This window comes from Scaptodrosophila lebanonensis, unplaced genomic scaffold, assembly GCF_003285725.1.
Source record: "Scaptodrosophila lebanonensis strain 11010-0011.00,11010-0021.00 unplaced genomic scaffold, SlebRS2 tig00000024-arrow-pilon, whole genome shotgun sequence".
NCBI classification, from domain to species: Eukaryota; Metazoa; Arthropoda; class Insecta; order Diptera; family Drosophilidae; genus Scaptodrosophila; species Scaptodrosophila lebanonensis.
In genome coordinates, this window is record NW_022060538.1 from 22714843 (window position 1) to 22741705 (window position 26863).

General features: G+C 43.7%; 7 protein-coding genes across 9 annotated transcripts; 3 read left to right on the forward strand and 4 right to left on the reverse strand.

Moving 5' to 3' along the window:
• Positions 1 to 553: 553 nt before the first annotated feature.
• On the forward strand, positions 554 to 1650 carry LOC115620847 (60S ribosomal protein L6). Its single transcript, XM_030514290.1, has 2 exons — positions 554 to 713; positions 849 to 1650. The coding sequence occupies exons 1-2, from the start codon at positions 603 to 605 to the stop codon at positions 1524 to 1526; spliced, it is 789 nt and encodes a 262-aa protein (XP_030370150.1). The 5' UTR covers positions 554 to 602; the 3' UTR covers positions 1527 to 1650.
• Positions 1621 to 3344, reverse strand: LOC115620846 (acyl-coenzyme A thioesterase 9, mitochondrial). Its single transcript, XM_030514289.1, has 4 exons — positions 3193 to 3344; positions 3027 to 3121; positions 2799 to 2962; positions 1621 to 2739 (listed from the first exon to the last, which is right to left on the reverse strand). The coding sequence occupies exons 1-4, from the start codon at positions 3240 to 3242 to the stop codon at positions 1663 to 1665; spliced, it is 1386 nt and encodes a 461-aa protein (XP_030370149.1). The 5' UTR covers positions 3243 to 3344; the 3' UTR covers positions 1621 to 1662.
• A 650-nt stretch (positions 3345 to 3994) lies between these two features.
• LOC115620932 (acyl-coenzyme A thioesterase 9, mitochondrial-like) lies at positions 3995 to 6106 on the reverse strand. Of its 2 annotated transcripts, none has more exons than XM_030514440.1 (4): positions 5684 to 6106; positions 5549 to 5633; positions 5252 to 5494; positions 3995 to 5189 (listed from the first exon to the last, which is right to left on the reverse strand). In XM_030514440.1, exons 1-4 carry the CDS (start codon positions 5702 to 5704, stop codon positions 4258 to 4260), a joined length of 1281 nt encoding a protein of 426 aa, XP_030370300.1. In that variant the 5' UTR covers positions 5705 to 6106; the 3' UTR covers positions 3995 to 4257. The 2 variants fall into 2 exon arrangements, with proteins under 2 accessions (XP_030370300.1, XP_030370299.1); XM_030514439.1 differs by having other exon boundaries at positions 5549 to 5619; positions 5684 to 6105.
• Positions 6107 to 6477: 371 nt separating this feature from the next.
• On the reverse strand, positions 6478 to 11888 carry LOC115621026. Its single transcript, XM_030514546.1, has 2 exons — positions 10687 to 11888; positions 6478 to 10620 (listed from the first exon to the last, which is right to left on the reverse strand). Exons 1-2 carry the CDS (start codon positions 11886 to 11888, stop codon positions 6654 to 6656), a joined length of 5169 nt encoding a protein of 1722 aa, XP_030370406.1. The 3' UTR covers positions 6478 to 6653.
• A 1008-nt stretch (positions 11889 to 12896) lies between these two features.
• On the forward strand, positions 12897 to 14207 carry LOC115621202 (putative tricarboxylate transport protein, mitochondrial). Of its 2 annotated transcripts, none has more exons than XM_030514781.1 (5): positions 12897 to 13062; positions 13122 to 13248; positions 13315 to 13538; positions 13592 to 14004; positions 14073 to 14207. In XM_030514781.1, exons 1-4 carry the CDS (start codon positions 12909 to 12911, stop codon positions 13993 to 13995), a joined length of 909 nt encoding a protein of 302 aa, XP_030370641.1. In that variant the 5' UTR covers positions 12897 to 12908; the 3' UTR covers positions 13996 to 14004; positions 14073 to 14207. The 2 variants fall into 2 exon arrangements, with proteins under 2 accessions (XP_030370641.1, XP_030370643.1); XM_030514783.1 differs by having other exon boundaries at positions 14088 to 14206.
• On the reverse strand, positions 14010 to 21787 carry LOC115621201. Its single transcript, XM_030514780.1, has 19 exons — positions 21692 to 21787; positions 21282 to 21619; positions 20891 to 21229; positions 20619 to 20824; positions 20356 to 20564; positions 20210 to 20299; positions 19986 to 20147; positions 19470 to 19927; positions 18543 to 19308; positions 17720 to 18224; positions 17274 to 17662; positions 16878 to 17220; positions 16660 to 16822; positions 16225 to 16594; positions 15901 to 16165; positions 15631 to 15833; positions 14961 to 15571; positions 14269 to 14902; positions 14010 to 14177 (listed from the first exon to the last, which is right to left on the reverse strand). The coding sequence occupies exons 1-19, from the start codon at positions 21785 to 21787 to the stop codon at positions 14067 to 14069; spliced, it is 6258 nt and encodes a 2085-aa protein (XP_030370640.1). The 3' UTR covers positions 14010 to 14066.
• Positions 21788 to 22173: 386 nt separating this feature from the next.
• LOC115621246 (protein pygopus) lies at positions 22174 to 26006 on the forward strand. Its single transcript, XM_030514836.1, has 2 exons — positions 22174 to 25466; positions 25526 to 26006. The coding sequence occupies exons 1-2, from the start codon at positions 23137 to 23139 to the stop codon at positions 25644 to 25646; spliced, it is 2451 nt and encodes an 816-aa protein (XP_030370696.1). The 5' UTR covers positions 22174 to 23136; the 3' UTR covers positions 25647 to 26006.
• Positions 26007 to 26863: the final 857 nt, after the last annotated feature.

A 26863-nucleotide genomic window follows, 5' to 3' on the forward strand; every position in this document is an offset into this window, starting at 1 on the left:
TGGAATTAAGGTAAGTACTCTGGGCGCATTAGATTCAGTTTTTGAAACTTTGCAGTTATCTGTATCGGTTTAAATATTTAATTATTGAAAAAATAAGTAATTTAGGAACAGAGTGGCACAAATTGAAGTCCTTGTGTAGTTAGAAATTCGTATGTAACTAAAGGTCTAATTATGTCCAAATACAGGAAAGTAATTATAAATGGGAAGAAATCTTTTCGTAATATGTAAATTCAGCCGTTTTCAGCCCCACTTTGTTGATTGACTTATTTGTATATTTTAAAAATTGTCGCTATTAATCATTTTAAAAAAACGAATAGAAACATTTAAACATAAGTATGTATGTATTTCTTATACATATGCAAGTACGAGATTATACAAACTGGCACCCTTCCAACAGCTGTTATTGTTTTATTGTGTTAGTGCTGGAAAGCGGCATGATAAAAATACCAAACACAACACTGTGGTACTTTTTTTGTGTGTTAGTAACTCTATTCGCCTGTGTAAGCAACTCTGCGCTCTGTTTTGCTTGGTGTTGGCAGTGCTATAGTACATAACCTTCCTTTTCTAAATAATTTTTGTGCTGTGTACACGTGTTCTCCACAATGGCACCCGTCGAAAAAGCTAAAAAGGCCGCTAAATCGGCCAAAAAGGGCAAGAAGCACCCACTGAACTCGTACCTTAAAGGTGGTATTTTGCGCTACTCAAAGAGTCAGGTTCGTACCATACATACAACGTCGGGAAATGTAAAAGCAAGAAAAACACATTGTGAGACGCCGATGTGTACTAAAACAACAATGTTCGGATAAAACATTTCATTGAATTGATCGTGTTATTTTTTCACGTTGCAGATGTACAAGCGCCGTGCGCTGTACCGTTTGAAGGGAAAGAAACACCCAGTCGTGAAGAAGGAGAAGGTTCCCATCAAGAAAGTGAAGAAGATCGGAGGCCCCAAGAACGGCGGTGAGCGTACTGTGTACCTACGCAAGCCCAAGGCTAACTACCCGACCAAAACATTCGTGAAGAAGCGCCCAAGCAAGGCCAACTTTAGCGAGCACAAGCGCAACACGCGCCGCAACCTGAAGCCTGGTACTGTGCTCATTCTGCTGGCTGGTCGCCACCAGGGAAAGCGCGTAGTGCTGCTGAAGACACTAAATTCTGGTCTGCTCCTGGTGACTGGTCCGTTTGCGCTTAACTCATGCCCCTTGCGTCGTGTTTCCCAACGCTTCGTCATCGGCACGTCTACGCGTGTGGACTTGGGCTCATTCCAGGTGCCTGAGCACTTGAATGACACCTACTTCCGTCGCCTGAAGGCAAAGAAGGAGAAGAAGTCTGGCGAAGCAGATATTTTCGCTGCCAAGAAGGAGCGTTTCGTGCCTAACGAGCAGCGCAAGAAGGACCAGAAGGAAGTGGATAGCGCCCTGCTGAAGGCCATCAAAGCTAATCCCGATGGAAAATTCTTCAAGAAGTACTTGCAGAACATGTTCGCTCTGCACTCCTCCCAATACCCTCACCGTCTGCGCTTCTAAGCTTCCGGCGTCTGCAACTTCAATTTAAGGATTTTTTAAAACTTTGTACAAGCCCCGCTGATACACAGAGAGTTTGTAAAATAAACTTTACAAATTTATGGAACACTGTTAAGGTATGAGGAAACCTGCAAGCGTCTTATTTATTTACATTTATAACTTCATTCGATTTAATTTGCTCCTCCTGTGCCTTCTTCATTGGGTACACGGGCAGCAGATCCAGAGCGGCCAAAAATTTGCGACGCCCATGTATGTACCAGAGGGTCTCCTGGTAAGAGCGCGGGAGGACCTCATCAACGATCTTGTCCGCTTTGTATGTAAGATAGAAAGCGTTCGTTGTGAGTTCCTCGCCGCTATGCGAATCATATATGTGAGCCACTGTCATTATTTGCATGTAGTTCTGGGCCGTGTACACCACATAGGCGGTCATTTTTAAAAAGGAATTCACTTTGACAGCATTCATGAAACTAATGTCCGAGATACACTTGAGCATCGGCCGACCGCCCACGTAGATGCTGGCCGTGATGAAACTAATCTCAACCGCATTTCGCATAATGTAGCCACCGAATATCGTGTTTTGGGCGTTACGGTTCTCGGGGAACGGGTTAATCATCGTCGTTTGGTATGAGTCGGCCATCCAGCGACACTTGGGTGGCAGTACGCGCCGGTTCAGCTCCATTGTGTTTATAGGCGTTGTGCGCCGAAATAAATCGTACATAAGTGTCTGCTCATATTCAAAGGGCGGCGCATTAAACACGGACTCGGCTTGAATCGCTCTGCGCTGCTTTTGTCGCTTGTTCGCTTCTTCCCAGTAACATTGTTCCAGCTCGTTGGCGGGCTTCAGAGAATTGACCGGAGCCGGACCAGTGTTTGTCGCATTTCTGGCAACCATTAAGAACAGCGCCTTTGTAATGGTCCAAATCTCGCCATGTGCTGTTTGTCGTACATAAATGGTAATCTCCATGGAGCTGCGGCCAGTCCAAGAAATGTGTCCACTGAGATGTATGTCTGCATTGGCTCTAAGACGCTCGGCATTCCAGAACTCCACCTTGTCTACGGCCAGCGTTACAAAGGTGTAGGGCAACGGAATATCCTTCGGCAAGTCTGGTATCTTGATATGACGATGACACAGCCACACTGCAAACATGTCCAACTCTTCCATGACGCGTCCCAAGCGCACACGACCCAAATGATTGATGTATCGCTCCCGTATACCCTGCAGTTTGTTGCATTACATAGTAATGTACATGGTTTAAATAAACAAATGTACATTACCTCATCGGAGTTAAGCGGCAGTATCACTGTCGTAAACGAGTCCTTCATACTGCGCGGTGGCAGACTCTCAGGTTTTGGTTGATGCTTTAGTAAATGTTCGCGTGACTTTGGTATGGTGTGGTAACCCAACTCGACACCGATTTGCTTTCTTATCTTCTCCACAACTGCGTCACAGAAAGATTTGAAAAAAAAAACAGTTGATTGTCTGTGATATGTTCAGGAGCATACCTTCGGCCAGCGTGCCGGAAACGTGATCCGAGCCCAGCCCGACATCGTCATTTAACTGTCTCAGGCCGAAGTAGAGAGTAGTGTATGAGGACGGCCTAAAATGGAATACATGGTTAGCTGCCCCATTAGAGTATTGTTTCATTTCAGTGCCATTGCCAACAAGTACTTCATTGCCAAACAGCCGTGGGGCCTCAGCCTTGGTAACAGGCGCTGCATTCTTCAAATTTTGCTGGCTATGTTTTACACAATTAATTTTTTTAAATTTGCTGTTCGATTTTGACTATTTGACTTTATTCGAAAAAATGAACACATTCACATCACGTAATGATAACTAAACGTTGCCGACTAGAGTGCCATTAGAACTGTTTCACTACTTTGTATTTCCCCATCGCTCGGAGAGCGTTGATTTCCGACGGCCGCGAACGACTATGCCGCTCGTCGCTCGCTAATGATGCAGCAGTTTCTCGATTGCGGCATAGGGTTAGAGACAACCTGCCAACCAAGCATTTGGCAGTCGTAGTCGGACGAGTATTCAAATCGCCCATCAGCGCTGTTGAAAGAACAGGGGCTGCTACAGCCTTTGCATATTTCTGTCTTTTGTTCTTTCTACACAACTTAGATAAATAAATAACATTTGAGTACAGTGTACTTATCTATTGGATATTGGATATATGGAGAATCTTGATAACAATTTAATTAATCATTTATAGAAAGAGACAAACCATCAACAATGTTGTATGTTTGGATTTTTGAACCATGACCTTTTGCTTGGAAGCATTCTTAATACGCAGAAAGTTATCAACATTATGATATATTTTGGATAAAGAAAGTGATTACATCCAGTTAGTTCAACGTCTACAACACACCATCATTCGAAGTTTCTTGAAAAATATACAGATAGACAGAGTTATTTGTGCGGATTATTTGCCAGTTGACCACTGCATTAATCCATAAATTCAACAGTTTATTAACAATTAAGCTAGTTTATGCAACACACAAGCAATATCAATTTAATAAGCCTATGAAGAGTAGAGCTGTTAGTCTTTTAAACAAATGCTATTCGAACTTTCTCAACTAAAATTTCTAAGAATAAGCAGAAAATGCTGAATACTATTTCCAGTATTTGAACTAAAAAGCACGACTTTCTTCATCGGAGAGTGCAGAGAGAACATGGTTACAGATATTAGTTACAGTGGGTGTTTAGAGTCGGCATCGTAAACGTGTTATCTCTCTAATTTAATCCCATGCTATACTGGAACTTGCGACGGCCTTGTATGTACCACATGGTCTCGTGATAGGAGCGTGGCAGCACCTCAGTGACAGTGTCGGGAGCCGAAAATGTATAGTAGAAGGTATTGGTCGTCTGGTTGCGGTCCCCGCCAGAGCTCGTATCAATGACCTCTGCCACTGTCATGATCTGCATGTAGTTTAGCTTGGTGTAGACAACATAGGCGGTCATTTTGATGAAGGAATCTACGCTAACGGGTTTCTCGAAGCTAATGTCTGCAATGTGCTCCAGCTTAGGACGTGTCTTGCAGTAAAGGAACGCAGCAGCCCAACTGATCTCTAGGGCAGTGCGCATGAGAAAACCGCCGAAGACGCGATTATGATGATTGCGGTTTTCCGGGAACGACGGCACAGTGCTCATTTGATATGAGTCGGACATCCAACGGCTATTGGGCGGCAAAATGCGTTTATTCAGCTCCATGGTATCGGTGGGTGTGGTCCGTTTGTAGAGCTCGTACATAAGTGTCTGCTCCGGATCGTTTGGCTCCACCTTGAAAATGGACTGGGCGCAGATGATCTGACGCTGGCGCTTGCGATCCATTCCGCCGGCCAGTATTTTTATCTCCTCTTCGTTTGCAGGCTGAATAGGATTGACGGGTGCGGCCGCAGAGTTGGTGGCATTGCGCGCGGCCATGAGGAAGAGGGCGCGTGTCAACTTCTTATAGCTGCCATCCTGCTTTTGCTCCAGCCAGACAACGACCTCCATAGAGCTGGTGCCTACCCATGAGACGTGGCCAGACAGCCGAATATCCTCGGTGCCCTTCGCCACCGTGCTCGTGAAGTCGATGCGATCCACCAGTATGGTGACGAAGGTGTACGGCAGATGCACATCCGCTGGCAGCTGAGGCACGGCCAAATGTTTGTGGCAACACCAAGCTGGTGGAGCAGAATGAATTGACAAAAGCCGGAGCTTACGGGTACTAAGACTTCCGACTCACCCGCAAACATATCCATATCCTCCAGTAATCGGCCCATCCGTACATTCCCCAGATAAGTTACATATTTATCCTGTAGCACGCGATCTGTGCTCAGCGGTATAATCGCAGACGTAAAGGAGTCCTGCATGGCCCGAGGCGGCAAATCCGCCAGCTTCGGCTGGTACTTAAGCAGATGCTCGCGCGACTTAGGCAATGGCTGATAGCCCGGCTCCAGGCCCAAGCGCTTCATCATTGTCTGCTTAACTGTTCAGATTTTTCAAATATATTGAGCTTTCCCTATAATGTTTTTGTACCTACCCTCCGCCATTGTGCCCGATTCGTTTGGCACCGCCGACTCTTTTATGTGAGTGGGTGGCGAGTATTGCCGTCTTCGTAAATAAAACTTTGCTGCGTATATAGGACATCAAAATTATGAATCACAGAAACACTTACATGAAAACTGCCGCTCGCCATGGCTGTGCCGGACTCCCTAACTTTCTAATGTCAGTCAAGTAATCTGGCCTTGAAAAGCCGTATTTTGTTGCTCCGAACAGCGAACGGAACATCTTGCCTCTGAGCGATTTTATTTAATACTTAAGAGCGTATTTGTTAAATGCGTGTATGAAGAAGATACACACACATACAGAAGTATACAGAAGTATAATCAAAAATGAGCAAACATGTGGGCCCAGACTACCACAGCTGATGGCTCCCCCAGCGCACAGTGGGTGACACGAGAGATTGCGTGAGTAAACCTTAACGTAGATTCATAGCTTAGCTGGGCACAGTTCGTCTCATTGTACAAATCGTCAAAATATAAAGAAGCTTACGAACACTCAGGAAATTTAATGAAAAATGATGCGGTGTCAAGGTTAAAATTCGCAGATTTGTAGTTTGATATCAGAGCGTACACAAATATAAATATATGGATGGACATTGCTTATTGTATACTATCACTTGAAAGGACGTACTTCTAATAGTACATTTCATTATTTTTGTATTACTATATAGTGTCTATAATGATTAACAAATTAATTGTTACAAGTAAAAACAAAATAAACTTAACGAACATCTAAATGATCATTCAAAGGAATTTTTAAACCCAATTATAAGCAATCTTATCTAGCGAAAGAATAGTTTCAAGCACTAGATTACCAATATTTCAATATTTTCTATGTCGCGCTGTTCTTGAATCCTATTCAAATGAACTAATATTATTAAGTTATTCGATATTAAAGGAAATCGAATAAATTCGTGAGATACATATGTAAAAAATATATTACTAGTTTTATATGTACAATGGATATTTGTATTAGTTATTATTCGTGTGTATGAGTATAAGAGTAAGGTTTACAAAGTAGAACGTTTGAAATGAAACGATTAGTTCTTGTGTGCTTATTTTGGGTATTTTGTTAGTAAATTTTCACATCCTCGGCCCCGGCAAGCTCGATTGGATTTCCAAAGGGTAGAGAAGTTGAACAGGCCGGCGCAGGATTTGTTGATTCTTTGATCTGATGTCGCAAGCTCTAGTTCTTCCATCTCGTCCAGTGTATGTTTTGACTACTACACCAAGTTTCCATAGTAGTCGCGCCTGATTATCATCGTGCACCAGTACGACGTCACCTTCAGTTAAGCTTCGACTCGGTTTTGACCTGTTAAAATAAAGAGTTCGTAATTGAGCGAGGTATTCCTCGCGCCAACGCTTTATGTAGCGCTGCATCAAATTGGTTCTGTGGCGCCACATTTGCGCCAAATTGCTTCCATCTGTCGTGAAGCCTTCACCACCTAGTAGTTTGGCCTCTCCCATAAAGTGAGCTGGTGTGAGAGGCTCTAAATCGTTAGAGTCAGTGGTGATGTACGTAAGAGGTCTTTGGTTAACTACGCATTCCACTTCGGTGAGCAGTATCTCCAAGCTTGTTTTGCTAAGGCTAGCTTTTCCAATGGCAGCTCTTAGGCAGCCTTTTACAGTGCGCACAAGTCTTTCCCAGAATCCGCCCCACCAGGCTGCTCGTTCTGGGATAAACTGCCAATTTATACCTCCATTGGCCGCATATTGTTGAATCTTGCTGTTTTCCATCAACTTCTCCAGTTTCTGCAGTTCCAGGCTGGCTCTTTTGAACGTCTTTGCATTGTCGGATATTATAGTTTTGACCGGTCCTCGCCTTGCTACAAATTTACGAAGCGCACCTATGCAGCTTTCGACAGTCATATCCGCTACCAGCTCCAAATGTACACCGCGTATAGCAGCGCAAGTAAATAGCATAATGTAGACTTTACGGTTGCTTGGTCCCTCTTCTGTTGCTATATAAAGCGGACCAGCAAAATCCAGTCCTGTTGTTTCGAATGCCTTGCTTGTAGTCAATCGATTCGTTGGTAGAGTTGTCCAAGGTTCGGATGCGCTCTTGCCATGTAGCCGTCTGCACACCACACACCTGCCCAGTACGTTCTTGATCAGCTGGCGCCCTTTTATTATCCAAAATCGTTTGCGAATTTGTGTTAATGTAGCGTTTATACCACAATGCATTATTCTCTGATGAGCATCTCTAATAAGCAATTCTGAAAAATGTGAATTTTTCGGTAAAATTATTGGATTATATAGCGTTTCAAAATTATGGTTGGGTAAACGCCCTGTAAGCCTCAATACTCCATCAGTCATGGCTGGATTTAAGCAGATGATCCTTGAGTCTCTTGGCAAGTCTTTTCCGGATTTCAGTGCTTCAATTTCGGGTAAGAATTCTTTTCCTTGTATAAAACGAATCCAATATAGCTCGGCTGCCTGTAGCTCTGCAAATGATAGCGCCTCGTTGATCTCGTTGTGTGTGTCTACTCCGTTAGTTGTGCGTTTTCGGAGACGTTCTATAAAACGTAACACAAAGCCGGTCACCCTAAGCATTTTTCGCAGTGTGCTATATCGTTGAACAGGAAATAGTGGTTCCGCTTTGCTGCCAAGATCGTCTTCTTTCTCCCCTACGACAGTTAAAATTGTATTTATGGTTGGCCATTCGTGGATTGTCAATTCAAGCCATTTTGGGCCTCGCTTCCAAAGTTCTGATCCTAGGAGCCTTTTAGCTGTTATACCGCGTGTCAGAAGATCAGCTGGGTTGCAATTTCCTTGACAATGTCGCCACTCGTATATATTTGTGAGTTTGTTTATTTCGGCCACCTTTGATTTAATTGAAGACATTGGCTGCCCGCATCCTGAAATCCAGTTTAGCACAATGCTTGAGTCCGACCACATGTAGGTCGAAGAGACGCCGAGCTTTAGCTCCTTCTTTAGATATTGAGCAAGTCTAGAGGCCACCACTGCTGCCGTAAGTTCAAGTTTCGGTAAGGTGGCTCCACTACTCTCTTTGATTGGGCTTACTCTATTTTTTGAGCAAACAAATTTTATTTGTATTTCGCCATTCATCCCCACTTCTCTTAAGTAAGCGACGGCTCCATAAGCAGCAGGGCTTGCGTCAGCGAAAATGTGCAGTTCTAGGTCAGCCATATTCCCCGACACCATACACCGCTGCAGGGAAAAGTCTTCAAGCAATGCCATATCCTCTCGCCAGGCCATAAACTCGTCTGATAGTCTCGTGCTGAGTGTTGCATCCCATTCTAGATGCTCCTTCCATATCTTTTGGAGTAAAATTTTTATGTTTATTGTAAATGGACCGAGAATGCCCAATGGATCATAAATTCTGGCCATAGCTCGTAATACGTTGCGTTTTGTTGGACGTAGACTCTGAACATACGTTATGATCGGTTTTATGTCTACGCTCAATTCGTCAGTTATAGTGTCCCATTGGACTCCAAGCACCTTTTGAACTCTTGCTAAATTTACATCAGTTTCTTTAAATTTCCTTTTCAGTTCTGCATCGTTAGAGTTCCATTTTCGCAAGTTAAAGCTTGCGCCTTGCATGATGATCTTTGATTGGTAGTAAAGATCCTCTGCATCCCTTAATGTAGCCACGCTGGTTACCAAGTCGTCAACATAAAATGAGTCTTGCAGTTTCTGGCATATGGCTGCATGCGCCGGATCCTGCATTTGCAAGTGCTGCTGAATTGTTGACGTCAATAAAAATGGGCTGCATGTTACTCCAAATGTAACACGTGTCATTCGATACTCCGCAATTTTCGGATATGGTGTGCCAATAGATGCTACTGATGCATACCAAAAGAACCGGTGGTAATCACGATCGGATTCATCTATAGATATTTGCAGAAACGCCTTTTCGATATCCGCAACGATAGCAATTCTATGGCAACGAAATCTTATTAAAACAGCAGTTAAATCTGTTAATAAATTGATACCTGGGCTAAGATGATCATTCAATGAAGAAGCTCCATGTTCGCTGGCTGAGGCATCGAAAACAATGCGCACCTTAGTTGTCGCTTTGTCGAGCCGATAGACCGGATGATGGGGCATATAGTATGCCTTCTGGGTTTCACCCAAAACAGGCGCTGCTTCAGCCACGCCACTACTCAATAGCTCTCTGATGCCAGCATCGTATTCCTCTAATTTATCAGAATTTTTGAGCAATTTATTGCCCAAACTGCTTAGCCGATTCTTTGCATTTTGTTTGTTGTCATGCAAATTGTCCTTTGGAAGCTTCCATGGTAAGAGCACTGAGTAACGCCCGTCTATATGGCGTATTTCGGCTGCCTGTACTGCAGCTTGCGGTTCGGAGTACGACGATATGCCAATACTCTCCAAATTCCAAAATTGCTCAATGTCGAATGCTTCGCGATGCTCCAGAATATTTAAAACGCACCTTGATTCGCCTTGACCTTCCCCATAATGACCTTGTATTGTCCAACCGAAGAAAGTTTCTACTGCGACTAAGTTTCCTGCTAATAGTTCACGATTATTGTTATTAAATTTCCAGTAGTTGTCTTGACCAATCAGTAAATTAATGCCTGGAATTAGCTTTTCTTGGGCTACAATGCTTTCAGCCATATTTTTGTTCGATTGTTTATTTAAACGCGGCACAGGCAATACATCTTCGCATATGTTCGGCACTATAGTTGCATAAATCTCCACGGTTTCATCCGAGTACTGACTCTTTACATTAATAATTGTGCGTTTGAATTGTGTGGCCCGTGATTGTTTATCAGTTTGGCCGAATGCGACGATTCTAGTTCTTTCCGTACCTACGACCGGCAACTTTAAATGTTTTGCTAAACGTTCCGTCACGTAGGTGCATTGGCTCCCGTTATCCATTATAATCCGGGACAACACCTTTATTTCACCACTTATAAGAACCGCCTTGGCTGTTTGTAAATAAATCTCATTGTTTACGCGATGCACCATTGTACTGAGTGTCGCCGTCTCTGTGTGTTGTTCTTGTTCACCGCCTTGTTTCTGATTTGCCTTGCCATCGCACATAGCTGTAATGTGCCGCCCGCTACAAATTGAACATTTTAAATGCTGATTTTTACAAAATCTTGCCGTATGATTTGGTTTAGCGCACCTGAAACAGCTTCCCTTACTACGCAATATCTTTTTTCGCAACTCAATGCCTACTGTCTTATCTTTACACTCCTTCGTGTCGTGATTCGTACGTTTGCAAAATATGCATTGTTTTTGTTTCGCTTGTTCGACAGCATATAGCCCTACTGCCGTCGCATTGCCAGCTGCTCGCGTGATTTTGGTTTCCTTGCCGTCTCGTTCTCTCTTATCCCTATTTCCAACTTCGGACAGTTGCGCTTTCTCTAATGCTTCGACTTCGACTTTTATGTACTCCAAAAGTACAGTTAGTTGATCGTTTGACTCAATTACTGTAGAACTGAGCGCTTTGTGCGAGAGTTCCTCTCGTTTGCGTACTCTATGATATTCTATGCGCATGTCAACTGGAATTGATTTTAGAAGAAGTGAACTAACCATAATCTCATATTGAGACGTGGAAACTCCAAGTGCCTTTAATGTTCTTATTGTTGCCTGCGTTTCATTATATAGTTGGCGCAGACCCCTTACGTCATTGTTTGACTGGACGGCCTTCACACTTAACAATTTTTGCACATACCTCTCAATTATTTTTTCTGTGCTTCCATACTCTTCGAGTAGCAGCTCGACGGCATCTTTATAGCATGTTTCGGACGGAATAAAACCTTCAAGAACTGCGGCTGCTTCACCTGTTAGAGCATCATTTAAATAATTAAATTTTGCGACTGCATCTAACGAGCTATTTTCATGCACTGCTATTTTAAACTGCTCCCAAAAGGGTATCCAATTTTCGAACGATCCGTTGAATTTCCTTAGCTCGATTGGCTTTAATTTCGTGAAGCTCTTATAACTGTTGTTGCCTTCCGTTTGTCGCTCATTTTCAAGGCCTCTCTCGTTGTGGCCCGTTATAGGGTTTTGAGTGGAAATGGCCTGATGAGCCGATATCGCCATGCGGTGCAGTCTATATTCCAACTTAGCGACTGTACTTACAGCACGGTCATCATATTCAATAATTACGTCATAATCTCTTTCCTTTTCATCTTCGCCAAATGGCGCTGACAAAGCTTGCTCATCTGCACATTTTAGGTTTGCGTGTGCGTTTTTTAGTCGTTGCACGTACACGCTCAAGCCCTCCTCAGTGACATCCTCGGCCACCTTGAGGTACTTGTCGATATTATTACACAACTTGGTTAGTTGTGTTCTGCATGTGGATCTATAAGCGGGATCCATCTTTTTGATTATATATCCAATCAACGCCTTGAGTAACTGAAACACGCCCGTTAGTTATTCGTCTTGATTATATATGTCTAATCAACCTCATTAATTTTAGAATAACGACAGACACTGCGTTCCCGGGTTTCGGCACCATGTAAAAAATATATTACTAGTTTTATATGTACAATGGATATTTGTATTAGTTATTATTCGTGTGTATGAGTATAAGAGTAAGGTTTACAAAGTAGAACGTTTGAAATGAAACGATTAGTTCTTGTGTGCTTATTTTGGGTATTTTGTTAGTAAATTTTCACAACATAAAGAGATGTGAAAAAAATTAACTCCGTAAAAGCCTGCAGACTGGTAGGTTTCGGACACATCAGGTAGACTCCTCGGCCCTCTTATGTCGACTTAATTTTTGAGTTCCTTATCTTGGATCTTATTTCCATTTATCTTGCCTAATTGCACAATTGATTTCGCTGAGCACGATCGTTTGCGGGCCATTCGTTCTAATTATAATGATCTTTTACATTTACTTTCGACAGAACTCTATATTCTATAAAAACTGTCCTTTATATTTATCTCCGGGGAAGTCTCTAGCCATTTACTGCTTAGAGTCGGGCCACAAATCAATTTTTCCTCCACCGGGTCGGAGATTTTCCTTTTCTCTTTCTGCTCCTTACTTGATCGAAGTAGTAGAATTAAGTGTTCTCCTCTACTAGCTCATTTTTGTTAGGTTGTTAATCGGTTGTTAATTTATTATAAAATACTTAGTATACGAATAAAACATCTTTATTGCAATTTGTTTCGACCTCACAATTTGTTGAATTATTTAAATAAAATGGCTAAGGACGGATATGTTCCCCTGTTACCCTTAAATACATGTTAACAATCTTTATAGGATCTTCGGCAAAGGCCCAAAAAAGATATCCCAAGAAGGCTAGTTAGACCACATCAAACTACATTTGCTGAGCTAAAAATTTAGGGAATGACTTACTTACACATAGACGTAAATACAATATATTACAAACATAAATGGAGTTCCGCGAAGGCCAAAAGATACGCCCAGTTGCAAGCGGCGGCAAAGGACTAAAGGGTATAGTGGCGGGCGGCATTACGGGAGGTATTGAAGTTATGATTACTTATCCCACTGAGTTTGTGAAGACCCAACTGCAGCTGGATGAGAAAGGTGAGTATGGAAGACTATAGTTGTGCGCCCTTTCCCCCTTATATCGTCTGCGACTAAAGGCAAAGCTAAGAAGTATACGGGAATAGTGGACTGTGTGGCGAAAACTATTAAAGAGCGCGGCTTCTTTGGCTTATACCGTGGTCTAAGCGTCCTCCTCGTAGGCAGCATTCCCAAGTGTGCCGTCAGGTATCTTCTCTCTTGCCTGATGGCACATAAAAGAAGAAAACTCATAAATCCTTTTACTTACGAAAGGTTCGGCGGCTACGAGTTCTTCAGCCATCTATTGCAGAATGACGATGGCAGCATACCAACATCACGCCGATTTCTGGCGGGCATGTGTGCAGGCATATCCGAAGCATTTTTGGCAGTGACCCCAATGGAAACAGTTAAGGTGAAGTTTATAAGCGACATGCGCAGCGGCAATCCGCAGTACAAGGGCCTAATACATGGCGTCGGAAGGATTCTCAAGACAGAAGGTACAGGTACAACTAAGAATGCGATCATTTGATTAGAATACCCGACCTCTTAGGTATTGGCGGCCTGTACAAGGGCTTGCCGGCCACAGTTGTCAAACAGGGCTCTAATCAGGCCATACGATTTGCTACGCTGTACTCCCTTAAGGATTGGTACACCGGTAAAGATCCGATGGTTACAGTGCCAAAGCCACTGGTTGGCGCATTTGGCGCTATAGCCGGACTGGCCTCTGTGCTGGGGAACAATCCAGTGGATGTTGTCAAGACGCGCATGCAGAGCATTGAAGCGTCCAAATACAAGGGCAGCTGGGATTGCTTCTTTACAACTTTACGCGAGGAGGGTCCATTCGCATTCTATAAAGGCACCTTACCACGCCTTAGTCGAGTTTGCATCGACGTAGGCATTACTTTTATGCTTTACGATACCATTATGGATATATTTAAAAAAGTTTGGCGATAAGAAGACGCAGTGAATATCATTTAAACTTTTTAATATTTCATTTTATAATAGAACATTTTAAAACCCAATGCCTAAAGATTCAATTCCTTTAGGGCAAAGTTTAACACAACAGACAGCATGCCTACCTCTTCGAGTTCCAGAATCTGTTTGCGCAAGTTGTCCACCTTCTGAGCGCTGATCAACTGCAAATAGATGGATAATGATTTAGTGCCACAATTTCCTTATATGTATTAAATACATTTTTGTTATAACGATAAAATCTTTGTGGTGTACCTTCTTGATTTTTTCTCGATCCTCAACACTCTGACAGAATGAGAGCAATACAGCTGCCATGTGTGGTCGATGTATAAGCATGCACAGTTCAGCGAATTGGCAAAGATTTAGGGCATGAACCACTGGACAGCTCTGTAGACGCAGCAGAGTTTTATGCAGTTTTTCCTCCTGCGCGAAGGAGCGAGTCTGAACCGCATTCTGCAGAGGATGGCACAGCACGCAGTCCCAAGCCAGGGCCAGACCCTCGGTGTGCAAAAGCTGAGGCTTGCAGGAGAGCACATCGACAAGAGCGTTTAGCTCCCTCACCATATTGGCCATCACCATGCGCTTGAATATGCCGTTCCAGATCTTGGGCAGATGTATGTTAAATCCCAGACAGATGTTTGCCATCACTTGCAGGGAAAGTGGATTCTGGGCATTCCGCTGCCAAATCATCTTCAGAATGTCGATCTTATTGCAGTGTTCGTCGGCAAACTTTTCAATGTTCGTCTTGTACCCCAATGCGTTCAGTTCGTGAACACATTTTATTGTAATATATTGCCGCTGCTTTATCCTGTTGTTAAAGTAGCTGCTACCATCGTTTAGCTTTGAGTAGCACTCGTACATCTGTAGTTGGTTCGAGGTATTCACAGAGCTAGAAACAAATTAAATGATTATAGTAAGGAACTACATGCCTAGTTGAATAATCTTACCCGTCCTTGAATATAAATCCCACAAGCAATTCGACCGCCTGCGATTTTTCCCAGCTGCTAAGCAAATAGTTGGCTCTGATTACGTTTTCGCTCGCCTTGGTAGACTCATCCCCACCACCGTTCTCCGAATAGTGTTGATCCTCAAGGAATGTTTCCTCAAGCATCGTACCATCGGCGGGCTCCATGGTCACTGATAACCATTTCTGCAGTAATTTGAACTGTATGGCATCCAAGTCGAGTTCGTGCAGGTTTGCAATATCCTTCACCAATGTGTTTATGTCCAGTTTGGTGGACTTAAGTATTAGCTCATGATTATAGAGACTAATTATGAGTTCGGTTGGATTTTCGACCAGCCGCAGCAGCTTCTCATCGGGAAGGCCATAGACATAGAGAAGGTGTTGGGTTTTTATAATGGGATATTTGCGTTTGATCTTCGTTAGCTGTTCCTGATACTTCGGATCGGTTATCACGGCGGCATTCTCCTTCACATATTTCCAGCATTCGTAGGAGGCCTCTACTTGATCGGCGCCATCGGGTGCATAGCTGGCTACAAAGTAGAGTATGAGGAACACTTTCGATGGGCTGTGCACATTCTTAGTCAGACGTAACACCTGAGAAAAAAAATGGCAAATAATGTAAAGGTTTGAAAGATTAAAGGTATTGGGCCTACTGATTTTAGGAACGCATTATTCGTTGGGTACAGGCTCCATGCATCTGAATCGTTTTTGGATTTGTATTCATTAATGGAATTCTTGACCGCTGACATGCAGAAATAATCGCAATTCTGGGAGATATCCTTGGAGCCTTTAAGCGCTGTATACATTTGGATGAGGGGAAACCAGCTTTGACAGTTATCCACATTTAGTTCGCTCTCTGAAAATGAGGGAAGATTAGATAGGTTGTCTTAATGGAAGTCCGTGTCCGTGAATTTAATGGGCACCTAGAATGTCTTTTAGTGGTTGCTCAACAATCGGTTTGAATGGCAGGCGGTAGCGTGCAATCTTAGGCTGCACGCCATTTTCCTTTTGCGATTGCAGCCACAGATCAGTTTCTAATTGGCTCGGACGGTTCCTTCGACGCGTAATCATCTTGTGCTTGAGGAAGTGCAATATACTTGTCCAAATCTTCATTTCTTTTGGCGCAGAATCGAAAAATTCCAGCATTTCAATGACGCAGAGGTACAGTTCGTAAAAGTAGAGGTTTATCTTATTGGATGAAACTAAATTAATTAAAACTCGACTTCACTTTTCCATTAAGCACATACCTCCTCGATGAACTGCTTCAACTTGGATGTAAACAACTCAACTTTGTTGATCTCACTTAAGTAGGGCTGACACATTGAGAACATTTTTTGCTCACTACTCAGCATGATCAGCTCTTCATCTCCAAAGGCGTCGTGTTTGATTTCATAGCGCAGCTCCTGTGATCCCAGAATGCTCAAGATCTGGTTGATAAGCAATTTCTGATAGTCTAAGCCAAAATCACGACTTATGCGCTCCAACAGCTTCACATTGAGTTGTTTATTGTGGAACTCCTTCAGCAAATCCTCAATGTTATCCATGCCGTCATTAAATTTGCCCTTAAAGTTGGGATCCTGCTGACAGAATTCTGTGTAATAAAATAGTTTGATGCGCCTAAACGAGACCATTACCCATCGAATTGTTAGTTGTTTTGATTTGTAGTTCTTAAAACCACTTACTTGGCCTTTAACTCTTGCACATTATCCATATCCTCAATGTACATGTTGTACATTTGGGAAAGTGTGAGGAAATTTATGTTCTGCTGATCCGTTTTGACATCGCTAGCTAGCTTATCGAGCTGAGCCAAAGCCTCGCAGTCCGACACTAGCATGGAAAAAAGCTCTAGGAAGACGAATTAGAATAGGATAGTTTTTGACTTATATATCTTCTGCTCTACCTATGAAGTTGACATCTTTGTCGTTCATGGCATTGCGGAAGAAGCGGCGTAGTTGCAGTGAAACAAATCCGGCGCTGATGATCTTCTTGCAGCGGTTCTGATTTTGGTATTCGAGGAGATGCTGGGCCATGATATACCACACATCATGCTCTTTGGCCTTGATGAGCTGTTCGAGAGATAAAAAGAAATCGGCGCGTGCGCCATCGAAGTCAGTCCTCATATTTTCCGGCAAGGCATTTCGAATCTGCAGCAGTAGCGAATTCGTGGGCGTCGTTTCAATCACCATGAGGAGGAGCGTGTGTGCCAGGAACCTAACAGCAGGCAACCGTCCACCGCTGAATTTCTGCGAAAATCGAGGGTAATTAGCTGAAGAATATCCTGACCTCTTGTGCCCACCTTCTGCTTAGACGGCAGCTGCAGCTGCACATCGACATCGTCGAACATGGACACCGAGTAACGTTTTTTGGGCTGTGGCTGACTTGTTTTTACATCAAATGAGCCGTTCAGCGTGGTTGAGAAGTTAAGTGTGGTCTCGCCGTGGGCGATGGGAGCTCCATCCAAGGCTCGACAAATGTGGTCGTTTATCTCTTGCACATTCCCCTGGTAGTACGTCTCAATGGCATCCACGCTGTACTTAAGCATGGCCACGCGCACATATTTAATTAAATCGACTAGATCTCGCTTGCAGTTTTGTTCGTGCAACAGCGCCGAAGTTAACAACTCATAGGCAAGTGGAAAGGCCAATGGATCGTTTTCATTGAGCAACTCCAAGGAAGACGACGCACCTATGAGAAATGTTTAATGTGCATCGAACTTGAACCGAAAATTTCGTTAAAGCTTACCATTTGGCTGGCTCTTGGCGGCTGTTATTTGCTGAACCAAGAGCTCTACGCCCAGGTTTGTAAAATCGCCTTGGTTGCCAGGCACACAATCGATGAACTCAATCACATAATAAGCCAGAGCACAAGACAAAGGCAGGCAATTCATGCGCTGACAAATACGCTGCAGACCATATACTTTTTGCAGACCCAGTGCCTTGCATAGCTCCCCCATTTCGCTTGAAATGAACTCTGGAACATTAAGAGTTGCCTGACTGCGCTCCATGATGCGCTCGATGGCCTCATCCAGGAGAGCATCACGGCAACGGTTCGTTATCAGATTGCTCCAGTGGTTCACATCCAAGTTGAATTGCTTGCGTAGTATAAAGCGATGCTTGATAAGCAGATAGCGACGCTCATAAACAGGCTCCACATGGGGCAGCATCAGCTTGAGGAGTTCAAGAACATGACTATGCTCTAACACTTTATTCTCATCAAGCAATGGTGTGGAGCTGCTCTCGAGCAAATTCTAAAAGAGAGGTACATGTCAATGATTGCTAAATCTATTTACATATATTTCTAATTACGGCTTGAAAATTATATATTATATGATATATTCTTGTATTTCAGTGACATATTCAAAGTTAGCTTTGAGAGAGTAGTGGTGTTGAATCAAATCTGACTTGGGAATAACAAGAAGTGATCTATTAATGAACTTTTCTTTAATATAGTAGTTTAAAAATAACATGCTAATTTGTATATATAATTTGATGCTTGTAAGATTTTGAATACCTCGGTATATGTATTCCTTATCATTTTCAAATGTAAAAAGCATTAGTGAACTTACCGTCAAATTCTCGACCACCTCCTTTCCATACTTTGCGTCCTTCTCATTGTTAAGTGATTTAAAGAACTCATATGCCGACTCGATTTGCCCGCGTCTCGCCATTTGGTAACAGCAATTGAAATTGGCTATGCTAGCCACCTCAGGCGCGGCCATAGTTAGTGTGCGAATGTCCTGGAGCATATCTGGCAGGTTTAGTTTAATGATGCGCATTGCGAATAGCTCTAGATTTATGCCCACTGCACTATCAGCGGGCCAGCCATATTTAACCTTCATAATTTTGATTACTTGTATCTCATATTCGGCATTGATTTTAGTTGCCAATGGATGCGTGGAGGTACGTAATTTGATGAGCGGCATCAAAGAGTCGGGCCAGGGCACTGGCGCATTTTGAAGAACATTTAGCGCACACTCCAGGCGACTGTCCTCGTTGTGGAGCATCTCAATGCAGGCAACAGATCGCTCTAACCAATTGCTCAGCGATTGATGATTGGTCACTAGCTGAGATAAGTAGTTCTTGATAGCGTTCGCGGGTGTAAGTCCCTTTTCCTGAAAGATTGGGTATAGAAAATCGTTCACCAGGCTCTGCAGTTTATCCAAATGTACGCGTTGTAGAATACACAGCGCAGTAGCGTCAATGGAGTCTTGCATGTAGTTATCCAATGTAATGACCAACTTATAGCTGGACTTTAGTACAGACAAGTCCTGTAATGCATTAACGAGATCCCGAAGTTTTCCAATGTTGCGCTCGTGTTGGCGACGTACATCGCTACAATAAAAATTAAAAATAAATAAATCAAGTTATCAAAAAACACATAACATTGCAAAATAATCAACTAGATATACTAATAAAATATGAAGCAGACGGCGATAGATGCTTGCATTATGGTTTTTAAATAACACATATATATTTAGTACGTCATTACTTACGAGTAAATAAACTCGATTTCCTCGAAAATCTCTAGAATTTTTGTAGCAAACTCCAATCCAATGTCTGGCCAAAGATCAACGTACTGTAGCTCTCGCGTTTTTTCTATGCTCCAGTCTGTGATAAAGGGCATGACAGAAGGATGCGTATTGCAGACGGTGGGTATGAATTGACGCAACCATTGCACCACATTAATAGGTTCAGTGCTTCCGGGTATAAAACTCATAAGCTTGCGCATCTCATCCATGTGGAGATGCGGCAATATACTGCTGGAATGACGCCGCCAGATAAGGCAGGCAACGGGCATGTCGCTAATAAAAAGTGACTTGACCATCTTCACCAAGTTCCTGTGATAGACAAACTTTTGCCACTCTGTGTTACACTCATAGGGATCAGTGATAGCGAGCGTTTTCAATCGGTGCAGTTGCTCATTAATTTCCAAAACATGCTCATTGTCCTCCTGTGAAATTTTTCAATGATATCAATAACGTTTAAAATGTAGAACATTTCCCACACACCTCAAAATCCAATCTTTTCACAATCTCTCTGAGGTATCGTTCTAGTATTTGCCGCGACGGCAAATTGATCATGCGATTATTTAAGATAAATTTCTTGCTTTCGACCTGAGACAGCAGATCCAACATCGTTTGGAACTTTTCGTCTAGCTTATTGGCATCGTGCTGTATTCAAAAAAGTAAGACGTATATCATTATTTCAATATATGAGTCATTGAGAAACTTACAGCATTTATATTACACAGTTCAATGAGGATGCGTTTTGCCTTGGCTTCGAAAATGGGCTGCAGGCATAGCTCAAACTGTTTGCCAAATTCCTACAAACAATAATCATAAATGAACTAAATCGTATTATAGCTTTATAAGTAGTTACCTCTGCTTCTTCTAGTCGACCTTTTGCTATTAGCTTTTTGAAGCGATCGCTGGGATCTGTTTCAGACACCAACAGCATTTCAACCTCGTCGGGTATCTGCCCCGGATCGGTATTCCTAGAAGCCAGATAGTAAAGATTCACGGCGCACTTTGGCTGTTGCACAAGCCAAGTCTGTTCAGGGACCTCCACCTCATTCTTACACTTCATTGCTGTAAGCAAAGACAGAGTAAATCAAAGTCATTTAATTTAAAAATAAAATTTACAGGGATATTCCACTATTTTGATAAGCCGTCCATCTTCACCGCCTGTGCTTTTGGTGAGCACTAATAGTTCTATACTCTCCTCGCTGCATTCCATAACCACTAGATCATCAACGAGCAACTCAGGTTGCTCCAGCTGCTGGTACGAGCTTATGGTGCGGGTGATTGGACACACGTTCAGCAAGTAGCCTGAGCTAGTTAGGGCAATACTGTAGAATTGGCAAATAATTTAGTTCTATGATAGAGATGTGATATCAATGGGTCAGCTTACATACATATAATGATCAAGGTTATATATCTTTCTGATGCTGCCAAAGTTTGCGGGCACCCTGATGCGTGTTACATCGTTAGAAGCCGTTTTGAAGACCAGCGTGCCCTTCACACCTTCCACAACTAGACCCAGGTCAGAGTCCGGTTCCTCCTGGTTGTTCTCGGCATATATGTGAGTTTCGAATCGTCTCAGCAGCATAGCACAGTCCACGGAATCAGAAACGCCTGCAAAGCGCGCTGTGGTGAGTCGTTGTATGCTTACATCATCCAAAATAGCTTTCTCACTTCCCATAGTGTCATTTGCGTTCAGAGTGTCTAATCTGCTCTCATCGATTTCACTGAGACTACAGAAGGAATCAGTCAAAGCCACCAACAACCATTGCTTTCATAATTTACCAGTAAATACTGCCATTTCTGCAGGTAAAGTAGAAACGCTGGCCTATCTTCTGGATAGTCTTGAAGGTGTTGCTGGTAGAGTCCACGTCATCCGCATCAATGCAAACGCTAAAAAGCAGCACACCCTTTATGTACACACCGTGTACCTCGCCATTGCACAAGCCGCAAATGATTAGGTCGCCGCTGTTGGAAATCGCAATATCGTCTATTTTGGAGCAAAAGCTTAGGAAGCTGCACTTTGCTACCAGTTCGTCCTCTAGAAGTAACAGACTTTTGTCTATGGATATCACCATTTTACCACCTTGTACCGAGGCCTGGACCAAGGGATATTCCTCCAACTACATACAAATTGTAAATATACAAACGTATTTATATATATCTTGATGAAATAAAATGCAGTTGATATTCACCCGTTCGTCGCTCTTAATTTTAAAAATGCCACGCGAGGAAAACACGTTTGATATGGTTTCGTCCTCCAAAGGCGACGCTTCAAAGTTGCTCCACATTTTAAAACAATATTCACTCCACAAATAAAAAATTTAAACATCCAGCGCCAAATTGGTTCGCGTCTCTTTCACAGCCTTAGTGTGACCATTTTCCAACACAGGCTTTTTTTCGAACGCCTTACTGGCAATTACGGTATTTTCGGGCTGAGCAGTAACAAATGTATATTGCTAAAATGCTAACAAACTACGTTTTGCTTTAAAATGAAATAAAATATGACTCTGCTATGGATTATAGTTTTCCGATTTGAAGAAAAAGATTTCACTTATCACACTGATTGTGTTTGAATAGTCTTCCAAAACATGGATATAGGAGTAAGGTTAGAGTAGTTCTTTAAAATGCAGTCTGGCATTATTCGTTTTTAAGATTCGGTCACCCTTAACACTAGCAGGCGAATGAAAATTATTTTTGTTACATTTCTACGGGAAATTGCAAAAAGTGTGGAAAAAAGCCAACCGCGGAAAAGGATGATCGAATTGAAAGCGAAATAATTATGTGCATTGCTTCTTAAACCGCATTAGTTTAATATTTTCGGCGGCAATAAAACTGCAATTGCAGCCGCGGCCATCAACAAAAAGACAATCCCACATAGATTTGCGTGTGCGGGGTGCAAAACGTGTGCATGTGCATGGTGAAAATAAAATGCACATTTGGTGCATATTTGGCGAAACAGCAACAAATCGGTTCTTAAACTTAAACTAATATGCAAAGTAATAAAAAGGCGAAAAAGGTGGTGGTGCAAAAGTAGCATAAAACAAGAAGCAAGTGCTTGGCGCTTTGCGACGCTGCCAGCGCTGACGACATGCGAGCGTAGAGTTGCCAGCTCCAAATCGGAAAGGTTGCTGCTGTAGCATTTGCGACGCTTCTAGTCGCGCATATTTCTCAATATATTTTAAAAAATCCGCCGATTTTACAATTTTAATGCGGTAATGAATGTGTGCAGATGAAATTTAAAGCCAATGCAAACTATTTAACATGGAATGGAATGCTCACATGTTCCTGCCGTGTAGGTTAATGACTTTCTGGTGTAACCAAACCAACTTCCTTAAATCCAAGTACGCGCACTAATCACGCGTTAAAACGTCAACAGATTGAGTTAGATTAGCTCAGTACCAAGGAACAGGAGTGTGCTGTACGCGTGCCATCATCAGCAACAAACAATACATAAGACATAAAAGGTAGACTTGGCCTACTAGTTGTATAGTTCCATCGACGGCAAGCGAGCCAAAATAGTTTTATACACGCGTCGTGATCCACTGCAGAGGCAGGATCGACGACGCCTTTAGATAGAATTTTCCCCCCAAGTAGTTAAAGAAAAGCTGCCACCATTCGGAAGAAAAACACCTCAAATATGACCCATAATCTCGGTATGGCGCCATATCGTTTGCCGGGTCCAGCAGGCGGACTATGTCCTCCTGACTTTAAGCCGCCTCCGACGGATATCATCTCGGCGCCGAGCAATCCGAAGAAGCGACGGAAAACTTCGAATGCAGCCAATTCAGCTGCTGCTGCTGCAGCGGCGGCAGCAGCTGCGGCCGCCGCTGCGAACTCTATGCAACAGCAACAAACGGCTCCACCAACGCCGCAAGATCTGCTGCCACCACCGCCGATGGGTGGTTTCGGTGATACAATCGTGGCATCGAATCCGTTTGACGACAGTCCACAGGTGTCAGCCATGTCTAGCTCAGCAGCTGCAGCTATGGCCGCTATGAATCAAATGGGCGGTGCAGGCGGACCTGGAAGCGGTGGACACTTTGGCGGCGGACATCCGCTATGGGAAGATCGTATGGGCATGAGTGGTGGCCCCCCACATATGCATCCGCATATGCATCCTCATCACCCCGGTGGCCCAATGCCGCATCCGCACGGGCCTCATCACATGGGCGGACCTCCGCCAATGCGCGGTATGAGTCCACTGGGACCCGGCGTACATCCGCACTCGATGGGACCGGGTGTCGGGCTACCGCCTCATATGAATCACGGTCGACCTGGCGGTGTTCCCATGGGTAGCCCAATGGGTGCTATGACAGCGATGGGTGGCATGAGTCCAATGGGCAATATGGGCGGCCCCAGCATATCACCTCATCATATGGGTATGGGTGGGCTCTCTCCAATGGGAGGACCGAATGGCCCCAACGCTCAACGCGCAATGCAAGGATCACCGATGGGTGGTGGTGGTGGGCCCGGCCAGAATTCGCCAATGAACTCTCTGCCAATGGGCTCACCAATGGGCAACGCCATTGGCAGCCCACTTGGACCGCCGCCAACCGGACCCGGACCACAGCAACCTCCGAACCCGCAGCAGACGCACATGAACAATGGCCAAATGGGACCACCGCCTTTGCATAGTCCACTTGGAAACGGTCCCACGAATCACGGTCACTTGCCCGGCGGTCCTGGACCCGGGCCTGGCCCTGGCCCTGGACCTGGACTAGTAGGGCCCGGTGGTATCTCACCTGCTGGTATGCCACCGAACAATAGTGGCGGTCCAGGTAACATGATTGGCAGCAATACTCCCAACAGCGGCAACAACAACAGTGGAAATCCCAACAACAACAATAACAACAATGGTAGCAACAATCAAAATCCTCATTTATCGCCGGCAGGAGGTCGTTTGGGCGTTCCGACTTCGTTGCAATCCAATGGCCCAATGCCGCCCGCATCTTCAGCAGTGTCGTCGGCTTCCTCAGCGGTCACCGCATCAACGGCGCCGCCCACCTCCACGGCAACTGCGACTTCGATAGCAACGTCAGTACCCACATCCTCCCCAGCGCCGCCCGCCATGTCACCGCACCACACGTTAAGCAACGCAGGACCAAGTCCGGGCATGCCCAATACGGGGCCCAGCCCGCTGCAGTCGCCAGCGCTTGGAGGGCCCAATGGAAATAACAATAACAATGGACCCATGATGGGTCCTATGGGCCAGCAAATGAATCCGAATGTTCCTATGCAGCAGCAGCAGCAGCAACAACAACCACAGCATCATGGACCGATGGGAGCGCATATGACCAGCCCCGGGCCCCAAGGCCATGGTTCTGGACCAGTGGGCATGGGCGTAGGCCTAAACCAAATGTTACCGCCTCAGCAACCGCCGCATCTTGGACCACCTCACCCGCAGCTTATGAATCATCCGCATCATCATCCGGGTGGACCGCCACCTCCACACATGATGGGTCCTGCAGGACCTGGAATGCACGGACCAGGAAACATGCCTCCACACATGGGCGGTCACGTTCCTCCAGGTGGTGGACCAAATCCGCACATGGGACCACATGGCAACGCTGGTCCCCACATGGGCCATGGGCATATGGGTGGCGTTCCGGGTCCAGGTCCTGGACCGGGCGGCATGAATGGGCCACCACATCCACACGGCATGCCCCCACATCACGGACATCCCCATCATCACAGTCCAATGGGAGGGCCTGGTCCAAATATGTTTGGCGGTGGGCCAATGGGGCCGGGGCCAATGAATAACATGAACATGGGTCCAATGGGCGTTGGCGGCCCTAAGCCATTGACAATGAGTGCTGGCAAAATCTATCCGCCTGGCCAACCCATGGTCTTCAATCCGCAAAATCCCAATGCACCACCTATTTATCCCTGTGGCATGTGCCACAAGGAAATCAACGAGAACGATGAGGCGGTCTTCTGTGAATCTGGTTGTAATTTCTTCTTTCACAGGTGAGCCCAGCCCATAACGGCACCACTCTGATGTCCAACTAAACTCTTTATCTTTGCAGAACCTGTGTGGGTCTAACGGAAGCCGCATACCAATTGCTCATCAAGGAGGTGTTTGCAGAGTGGTGCTGTGACAAATGTGTGTCGTCCAAGCACATACCCATGGTTAAGTTTAAATGTTGAAGTGATGTGATGCCCTAGCCTATTACAGGGACACCTTCAATGTATGGATCCACTTCTACCTAACATAAAGTCCACCAGCACCACCAACTACCTACCTGCCAGCGGGCACTCACTGTAAAAAATCCCAGGCATTAATTATCTTAATTGTAGAATTTAAGCAGTTTAAAGCTTACATTGCACACATAATCGCGATCACATCCCTCAACCCACGTCCACAATTCCACATACCCCACCCGAGTCAACGCACAATGCTGTGCTGCCTATATTGTAAACGATCAACTAGCCGAGCAACCAGATCATTGTGTTGTGAATTTTCGCTCCGGACAGTCTCACTCTCCGCTAATCCTTGAAAGTGAAAAAGAAAAGAAACTATGAAGCATAAGAATGTAATATATACCTATATTGTGGAAGGACAGGACGATATAAACATAACGGAATCAAATGCGAAACTAATGACAACGTTTTGAATAAAACTTGGTAAACAAATCAATCTAGTTTGTATGATAAAGCAAAATTATTATAAAATAAAACTAAATATATTTAATTAGTGTTTAATGTTAATTCAAAGCTAAAAGGAAAACAACAAACGAAACTGTACTTTTACATTTGTATTCGAATAATTAGCGGTTAAAGTGCGAGTGCGTACACATATACATACATACAAACATATATCAAATGCTAATGAAATTACCAGATCTGGCAATGAGAATAAAATTGTAACGTATTGAAATTATCATTGTGAAATTGTTTGAATTAAGCACATCTAAAGAGGTTTTTTATAATGGTATTAAACATTTTAACTAGTTCATGTTTTATGTACATGCAGCGAGAATGCAGAACAAAACATACTAATACATAATTAAAATGAACAAAAAGATAAAAGCAACAATAAACAAACGAATGCGAGGAGCAGTAAAATAGAGTGAAAATTCAATGGCGAACAAAACAGCTAAAGTATGAGTTGACTGCGAAAAGTAATTTAAGCCGAAAGTTGGAACATTGTAAAAATAGGAAACACAAACTTACTGTAGATTATTTCAACTTTAAGTTATTTATAATTAAATAAAATATAAAATACATTGAAGTTGGAAACTTTGATATACATACTAGTATGTACTTTAATGTGGAACAGTTTTGTGTGGGAAGTACATAGGTCGGAAAACAGTTACCTGAGTTCCACCTAAGGGTACAAAACTCAACTGCTTAAAAAATCCACT